At 40.6% G+C, this 9,572-nt stretch overlaps 1 protein-coding gene across 1 annotated transcript in view; it reads left to right on the top strand.

Annotated features, from left to right (window-relative positions):
- The window catches only part of ppp6r2a (protein phosphatase 6, regulatory subunit 2a), a 34,314-nt gene that overhangs the window by 9,746 nt on the left and 14,996 nt on the right, over positions 1–9,572 (top strand). The window contains exons 9-14 of the mRNA XM_014020120.1: positions 1,911–2,037; positions 2,244–2,396; positions 3,270–3,494; positions 3,595–3,659; positions 4,239–4,354; positions 4,449–4,534. Of these exons, the coding sequence (XP_013875574.1) occupies positions 1,911–2,037; positions 2,244–2,396; positions 3,270–3,494; positions 3,595–3,659; positions 4,239–4,354; positions 4,449–4,534 (772 nt within the window). The remainder of the gene's footprint in view (positions 1–1,910; positions 2,038–2,243; positions 2,397–3,269; positions 3,495–3,594; positions 3,660–4,238; positions 4,355–4,448; positions 4,535–9,572) is intronic.

Below are 9,572 nucleotides of genomic sequence, written 5' to 3'. Positions count from 1 at the left end.
TGACCATATACTGGAGGATGTGGATCCTTCCATCGAAGAAGAATAAGTCTTCTAGAGATGAATGGTGATGGATGAACAGTTCGTCCAAATAGTCCTGAAAAGGTATCAAAGATGCCTTGCCAATATCCATGTAGCTTTGGACAGGACCAGAATGTGTGCAGAAGTGTGGCAGGAGATTGTCCGCAGCGATCACACGATGGATCCGATATTTGACCGATACCGATATTCTAAAAATTGACCAATATTGGCCGATACGATATGAATGCCAAAATATCGTGCATCCCTACAAAAACGGCTACTGTATGTCTAGTGGAGGCTTTGACGACGACTAAACCTGTGTTTTTCCAACCTTGATCCTTAAGGCACACTGCCCTGAATGTTATAGATATTTCCCTGCTTCAACACAGCTGATTTCAATTGACAACTGATTAACAGGCTTTTGTTGAACTGGCAATCATCTGAATCAGGTGCGTTAAAGCAGGGAAACTTCTAAAACTTGCAGGGCAGTGTGCCTTGAAGACTGGGGTTGGGAAACACTGCTCTAAACCTCTTGAGGTTTTCTGTGGGATCTGGCCCCAAACCTTCAGGAGCAGACTTGCTAAGTTGTGATTTGGACCAACCTTCTTTTCTTACATTGTGGTTCAGTTCTGATGTGTTCCCTTTCTGGGTTGTGGCTCTGCTGCACTAAATACAGTAAACTGCTATGTTCATTGTTTATGTCAACTGGACTATGCCATTTATGTGAAATTAGATACTTCTTTGATACTTGTAATTTGAAAGGAGTACTTTGGTCATTTTAAGTTGATGTTCTGCGAAATGGCAATCAATAATTGGTACCTTGTCAGTCATGACATCAGTTATAGAGAAACAGGAGGAAGTCCTCCTACAGGTGTCAAACTGTTGGTGCGTCCTTTATATTTTTTCCGAGGGCCTATAAAAATCTCTTGCACAGAGATGTCGTATTGATGGAAAAGTACATTGTAACCATTTTCCAAGATGTGGCCTACCCTCCCAGTGGAACTGCCATCCCTGCCAATCGAGCCCCCCTCCCCACCGACAAAAGTTACATTACTTCTGGACAGGGAGCAAAGATAGTAGCAACAAGATAAGTGACTTTAACTAGCACTACCGATGTAGTGCACCGCTACAACTATCCCATCCTCCCTACACCATTGACAACCACTGGCATTAGTAACGTAGCGCTCTGCTTGAAACGCGCTGGAATGGTCACTGACAACWCATGGCGAGATTTACGGATGACATCTTGATGTTAAATGCCTTTTGTGCTTTACGGTGTGTCATCATCTTTCCAAAAACGCGTATAAAGAATCTGTATTTATTTAACTAAACATAAAAGATAAAGAGGATGCTGTGATGAGCCTCCCACCACACCCAGTCATGTAGTCGTGGCTACAAAACACTGACTCAGCAGGTTTCCATTAGCATAGAAAAATTACCAAGTCATGTTATCATTTCACTCAAACCAGAACATAACTGCTCTGCAAGTAATTATTTTACATGCCTACCATTTACTAATAAAATAGATAAAACATGTTTAGACTGATGGCTGTTTATAAAAAAAATGTTACTAATATATTAGTCTCATTATTGTCTAGAGAGTTTTTTGACTTCAGTGTAATGATAGAGGTTGTTTGACTTGTATTTTAATAAGAAAAAAAGATAGATGTAATATCACATTTGGTAAAGTTTAGGTTCTAATGTTTGTTACAATTAATTGAGGTCTGGTGGCCCACCAGRCTTATAATACATTGGGAAAAACCCAGGCTCCTACAGGCCATCGAGGAAAGATGGAACCTGTGTTTTTGTTTCAAGTGATTTACTTTGACTAAAACTGAGATGAAATTTTTGCAAACTTGTCCTGGTGTTATTTGTCTGCTTGTGTCCATCAGGTTGGAGGGTTTGATGGATCTGTATTCTCAGGGTTACGAAAGGTCTTACACTGTCAACAGCAGTATTTTAAATGCCATTGAGCCCCATTTAAAGGACTTCCAGCAGCTTCTTCTGGATCCCCCTAAGGTAACCGTCTCAGTGCAGTGCCAGATCATGAAGCTAAGCTGACAGATAATTTGGTGTTCACTAGTGGTGCTTTTGAAATTGATAATTAGTTTTGATACTGTATGTTTCTAAAGATTGTTTCCTACAGTTTTTATTGTATTTTGTCAGCTTAATTAAGACTTGAGTTTTTGTGCATAGGTAAGAGTTATGATCTATCATCTTCACAGAAAAGTGCAATATTGACRACCGTTGGCGTTCTAGAGCAGCCACTGGGGAACGCTCGCCTTCAYGTGGCCCGACTGGTGGCCGCCCTATTGCAAACCAGTGTACCCAATATCTGCCAGGAGCTCTGCAATCTTACCACCATGGACCTACTACTGGTAGGCTAAACACAGCACAAACCCAAACACTGTAGCTCTTTTTTATGTTGGTGTACAACAGGAGTTCAGATGTGTTTGAGTGTCATTCCTCCAAAACGCTGCATTAGATCAACACAAGTTTGGWCATGAGGCAAGGAGGAACTAATAAACATTACATCATTTGACCAAATAGGTGTGGTTTTATGAAGCAGATTATTGGGAAAATACRTTTGTTTGCATTTTAACAGGCAGGAAATTCAAAGACTTCAGTAAAGTAAAAATAACAGTCACATTGGGGATCTTGGACTTTTGATTTGGCTTCAGTATGTGATGGGGATCGTTCTCAGCTTCCACCGCACCAAATTTCAGCCCAGAATGTTTTTAAAATAGCTGAGTTATTGCAGTTTAAACTTAGCTCTGGTGGCCATCTTGAATTTTATTTAGCATTCAGAATTTGTCGAAGCTTCTTCTTGGCTGCTATGGATGTGGATGATGTGTTTCTCTTCGCGTCTTTGGACAAGACCTTCAGTGCGCACTGGGGTGGTTCACAGCAGAATGTGTTTCAATCACTGGGCATCTGCGCTAAGTTAGCAYAGCACAGAGTAACTGGTTATTGGTAGCAATGCAGTGAAGAAAGTAGAACCCTCCCCCTCCTGCCTTGTCATTCCTGGTTGGCTGAGCTGCCTGGAGCAGAGAGACCATCAGGACTTCTTGAAAACCAGAGGAGGGCCCACAGGCATGACCCTGCCTGTGTGGTGGTAAAATTGTGATTACTCCAATTCAAGATGACCGCCAACAGCTAATCAATGTTAAACATAAATTGTTTGATTCAGTTATGTGTTAYATTTTGACTTGTCTGCATATGTTATTGATTGTGGCTCCGTTGTTGTGTAGGATCTGTTCTTCAAATATTCCTGGAATAACTTTTTGCACTTCCAAGTGGAGCTGTGCGTAGCAGCTATTCTGAACCATCCTTCCTCAGAAGAGCGGCGCGGTCCAGACCTTCAGAACCACGACGGGAAGCCCGGAGCCTCCAGTTCTGAGGTTCAAGGGGAGGGAGAGGAAACGGCCACAAGCAGTGACCCACAAACATCGATTCATAATGCTCTTGTGGCACATGTAAGTAACTTGCGCAACTCGATGTCCTGAATGTGTCAAAGTACACAGAAATTGATTGCTTGCTCTGTTTTTACACAATTCTTTGTTTTTTCATCCTTAGCTTTTCCAGAAATGTCATCTAGTTCAAAGAATCCTCGATGCTTGGGAAGAGAATGATAAAATACAGTAAGTTTATTTAAAAGATTTGTGCTGACTGAAGTTAGTGCTTTTGTTCAGTTAACCCTCAGAAGATCTCGTGGAAAAGTCAACCTGCCTTACAGTTGTTTTGCATTTGACTAGGGTCAGCGTCAGTACTGTAGCATGWGGCGAAGCCTCTCATCAATCTTTAAAAAKCCTGACCTGCAGATTCAAAGATTTTTTCTTTATAGCTGACACTGTCAGGTTTAAAACCAGTACTTCTATATTTTTACTTGAGTAAAAAGCTTGAGTTGATACTTCTACAGAAGTAGTTTTAAACCCTAGTGTCTGTACTTCTACTTGAGTAATGAAYGTGAATACTTTWAACACCTCTGCTAACACATTACTCATTCTGTATCAGTTTTGGTATCCAGCATGACTTTTTCCCCCAATTGAAATGTGATGTCTTTTTAAGAATTGGTTTAACTTTAGTCAGCAGTGTATTAAAAGTATTTGTAAGCATTTATGTGAGGTGGTTGTTTTTCTCCTAAGGAATGCTTATTGTCATAAAGTTAAAGGACATTCTGTAGGTTAAAAGTATTTTAAGTGTGTACTTGTAAATATCAGGGCTGAAGGTGGCACCAGGAGAGGCAACATGGGCCATCTGACCAGAATTGCCAACATGGTGGTTCAGAATCTTGAAAAGGGACCAGTACAGGCCCAGATCACTGACCTCATCAAAGGTAGTAATGCTGTGAAGCATCTTAGACACAAGGTCATATTACAGGTAAAAAAAGAGTAAAAAGAAAAGTTTTGTCTGGTTTCGTTTTCTTGCAGAGCTGCCAGAAGACTGCAGAGGTCGCTGGGAAAGCTTTGTGGATGAGACTTTGAGAGAAACAAACAGGAGGAACACAGTAGAGCTGGTGAGACATCTTTCTGTGACACGTTTCATTTGTAGTAATCTTAGTTTGGTAATTTTACCTACCGTATTTTTCGAACTATAAGCTGCAACTGGACTAAGCCGCACCCGCCATTTAAAAAAAAAAAAAAAACAACCCGCGAATATTAGCATATAAAGCCTCACCGGACTATAAGCTGCACCCCCAACAAAAAAAAGCAAAACAAAACAGTACACCCAAAATTGTCATCAAAAAAGTGAATTGAACATCAAAACATAAAAAGCAAACATTTAGGAATTAAAGTTCGGAGGAATACGGTTCGTTTAACTGACCTAATTTTGGTAGTTTTCTTTAACAGTTTCTGGTCCAACAAAACGTCTCATTCTTCATCCTCCGGTGCACTGAAACCATCAAAGTCCTCCTCTTCAGTGTCGGAGTTAAATAAGCTGAGAAAAGCTGCGTCACACAGCTGTATCTGTTCAATGTTGCTTTCTGTGTCACTGTCCTCCCGGGGTAATGCTGGGTCTGAAGCTGTGGTGCCCTCTTCACGTAGCAGTCCAGCCTTTAGGAACCCATTGGTGATGGTGGACTCATTCACTCTGCTCCACGCTGTTAGGATCCACTGGCAGACATCAGGAAATTACGCTCTTCGCATTCGGCCAGTTTTTGTGAATGATTTATTCCCGTCAGTCATCCAAGCCTCCCATTCAGCCCTGAGTGCTGCTTTAAATACACAATTCACACTGATGTCCAGGGTTTGTACAAACTTTGTTGTACCTCCAGGAATAACAGCAGGAATTGAGTTTGTTTTCTTGATGGCTGCTTTCACCGAATCCGTGATGTGGGCCCGCATACTGTCCAATATCGTGTCTTTCGAAGATCCATCATGTCGTGTCTGCTACTAGCTAAAACAAAATGGCGCTACACCTCCGGCTAAGCTGGCAGTATCATGGTCGCTCGGCTGGTGACCGGTCGATGCGCCATCACGTGGTTGTTCGGCGATCATTTTCGCACTGACCTTTCATAGTTCCCCCGAGAAACCCTGAGCCAAGCTGCTGAGAAACCCCTCCAGCTCCAGCATATGTCACTGCATGGGATTCCTTTCCAGGGGAGTGCAGTGCGGAAAAAAAAGTCCGCGGCTCTTCACTCGACATTTTTTATCCACAAACTGGTCCCGGATTAAGCCCCAAAGTTTTTATCAGTCAGATTCCACCGTGAAAAATGTCTGTTTTATCCCCTTTTACGTGTTTTTGGCCATTGACTATCTTTAAATCGCTGCTTCCTGGTACAACAGTCGGCTCTGGAAGCGATCGCTTTTTTTCTTTTTTCTTTTTTCTCCTTTCTTTTTTTGAAGCGAGTGGTTGAAGCAAATGCAGCATAAGAGCCCCCACCTCCACTAAAGAGCCCCCTGGTGGCTGAAGAAAAAAATCCATGTATAAAGCCGCACTGGACTATAAGCCGCATGGTTTAAAGTTCAGGAAAAAAGTCGTGGCTTATAGTCCAAAAAATACGGTAATGTTTTCTCCTCTTTAAGCCTTTGTTGCTTTCATCTTAGGGATTATTAAGGACAAGACTACAAGCAAGAGTCAGAACAGCCATAAATATATTTTCAGCATATTTCTTCAATAAATATWAATAAAAAAAGCAAAATGTGCCTGTAGTTGATGGACAGTGATGGCTTTTTTGGAGATACCAGTTTGGTAGTATTTGTTCAACGGGGACAACCAGCACTTTACATCTGCTGAAATGTTTGCATGAGGTTACAGAAATTGCGTTTACAACCTGCAGACAATTGCAGTTTGTATTGCAAGGAAATTTTATGTGTTTTAAATAGAGCTGAACGATTTTGRAAAATAATMTAATTGCAATTTTTTAATCTATAAATTGCAATTTAACATGCAATTATTTTTTAATGTCTTAAGTATTTTTCAATTAACAGAAGCAATCTGTTTTATAATAAAGTAAGATTCATTTAAAGCACATATTACAATAAAGCAAACAAATCTGTGGCTTTACCTTTTCACCATTTCTAATTTTTCTTGTTTCATGAAACATATTAAACATGTTAAGTTAACTTCCTAAACACTGTCTGAAATTCACAGTGCAGTCTATAAATAAATAGAAAAAAAAATATATATATATATATAAAGCTTATTGCTTTCCATCTGCTTTAAGCAGCTCGTTATTTTCTAGGTAAATCAAACTCAAATCACTAGATTACATCACCACCTAATACTGTATGTTTGCCTAAAATTGTGATCTGAGCTATAGGAGAGATGTTAAAGAGAAAAAAGGTGAAGAAAAACACTAAATATGTTTAAAACTGCAATTAAACTTAATTGAGATAAAAATAGGGCGGCACGGTGGCTCATTTGGGAAAGCTGATGCCTCTCAGTAAGAAGGTCACCGGTTCAAATCCTGGCCCAGGGACCTTTCTGGGTAGAGTTTGCATGTTCTCTCCGTGCCTGCGTAGGGTCTCTCCGGGCACTCCAGCTTCTTCCCACAGACCAAAAACATGACTGTTAGGTTAATTGATAACTCTRAATTGTCCCTAGGTGTGAGTGAGAGAGTGAATGGTTGTTTGTCTCGTTTGTCTCTATATGTGTGGCCCTGTGATGGACTTGCGACCTGTCCAGGGTGTACCCCGCCCCTCGCACTGTGACTGCTGGATRTGGGCACCAGTGACCCACACGACCCTGAAAGGAATAAGCGTGTACAGAAAATGGATGGATGGATGGAGATAAGAATAATTTTATGACTTCAAGGCTTAGATCCACATTACATAAATTAAATTAGTGATAATCTTAAATTTAACCTGCAGACTGTTAGATATCACCAGACAGGGAGGACAAGGTGAAGCAGTGACTGATCTGTGAGTCAAACACAGCTGGTTCCAGAGATTTATTTTACAGAGACAGTACCAGAGAAAAACATTACATTAAATATTACATCCCACTTTGTAAACAAGGCAGAAGCAGTTGCAGCTTTGCGGATACAAGATTCATTTTCAGCGGCCTCCTCAGCTGAACAGTGCTGTCGTCAAAGATTCTAAAAGTCTCCAAAAACACTGGGAAAAGTCGACAGATTTGTCGCTAGTTGCTTTTTGGGGGGGGGAAAGAGGCGCTAGAGGGGTCTGAAAAGTCGCTAAGTTAGCAACACTGCTTTGCTCGGCTCACTCCCAAATCATGTGACCAGTCAAATCGCAGCCTGTGCGGTTAGAAAATCTTGCTTTAACATATCGCAAGATTGTCACAAATGCGATTAATCGTTTCGCGCTAGTTTTAAATAATAATAATAGTAATTAATTAGATCCCCTTGGTAGTTGGAACACACCTAAAATAAATGGAGACCACCATATCAGTCATTCCACAAGGGATCCAGTTCGTGCCACCGAAGAGGCGTGCCAACCACGATAATCCCACAAAGTTCAGAGCCTTCAGCATCTCAGGGCAAAATTTCTTCACCCCTGGCACCCTGCCACTGAGAAACCTTTTTAAACYATCACTCCCTTGGTTGTTAGGAGGAGGTTCTTCAGTGTGGTCAGACAGTCCTCACACAGTTTGAGAGGACCTGCCTTATTTTTAAATTTATACATATCCCTTATTCATGTATAATATATGTTTTAAGTCAAAGAAAAGAGACAGTCGGACATCAATTATGTGATCATCCTTTCTGTAATAGCTTGGCAAGCTCACTTGGCAGGTAATCAATCAGAGGCTACCRTATTAAAATTACAGTACATACAATTACCCTTTATACTGGCATTTAGTTGTTCCAATGGAAACACCTCGAGTGTTTTTGTACCATTGTGCAACAGAACGAGGTTGTCCCTGAATTCACTAGAAAAGTATACATTAATTTGCCAGTTGTAAAGTCAGTTCATCAGGAAAAAATCCACAGACAGACCAAGAACAAACAATGCAAGGCAAAGTTCTATAGTAATGTTTTCTAACCAATGGACCTTGCAGTATGCAATGGTTTTACACATAGAARAAATCTGAGGTTGATTTTTAGTTAGAAACTCTGAGTGTGCGGCAGTCTTTGTAAACTTTTTTGTTGGCTTCCCTGGAATTTGTTACAGTTGAACATTAACTGTTCCACTTTTGAACCGGTTTCCATAATCAYTCTTATGATCTGGCTGAGGGGGTTTAGGTCTATCCAGTTCAGAAGTGGGCAGTCAGAGCATTATTTCGGTACACACCATGTTTGGTACTGATTCATGCAGTTGGCTTTAAATTAGCCACTAGAGTTGTCTTCCATATTCCGTCCGAGTTCTCARTAAAGGCTCTAAAGGCTTCAGTATGGTATCCTTTTTTTAAGCGAGTGGTTGAAGCAAAATGCAGCATCTGAGCRCTTTCAGCATAAACAAACACTCCCACAAACTTCTGACCAATCAAACAATAAGTTATTATGTGGAGGGGGGTAAAATGTTCAGCCCATGGGTTGTGACAATAATATGTTGAAATGTTGACAATGCAAACAGAATAACGCAATKTTCGTCATTTAACTGCGACGATTCAATCAGATTTCGACAGTTCGTATGCTGCGCTCTTAAGTGTTCTGTTGATGTACAGTTTCAAGCACTCCTGTATCCATGTGTGTGGCATCAAATCATAGACKTTCCTGTAGTTCATCCAGGCAGTGAACAGGTTTGTGTGTCTGGTCTTACAGTCACAGTTCTGYCGATCAGTAGCTTTGCTCAGGTATTGATAGAAACCTCGATGTTTTACAAAGGCAAGTGATTGGCTGGTAGTTCCTTCTACTGAGGTTCCCTCTATTAGTAGCTGGTAATCTGTGCTGCCAGGAATTCAAATTGGTTATCTTAGACAGCTAGAAACTGCTTATGTTGATCCCTGAATATATACTTCTTTTTTTGTTCAAAAATGCCTATTTATATTGATGATGATTGATTTATGGCAGCTATATCAGCGTAAAAAAAATCTGGGGGGGGGGTCGTGTTTTGTAGGTACTGTATACAGTGGTTTGCAAAAGTATTCATACCCCTTGAACTTTTCCATATTTTGTCACATTACAACCACAAACATAAATATATTTCACTGGA

This window comes from Austrofundulus limnaeus, unplaced genomic scaffold (assembly GCF_001266775.1).
Source record: "Austrofundulus limnaeus strain Quisiro unplaced genomic scaffold, Austrofundulus_limnaeus-1.0 Scaffold241, whole genome shotgun sequence".
In the NCBI taxonomy this organism is placed as follows: Eukaryota; Metazoa; Chordata; class Actinopteri; order Cyprinodontiformes; family Rivulidae; genus Austrofundulus; species Austrofundulus limnaeus.
This window is presented reverse-complemented; position numbering and strand designations above follow the sequence as displayed.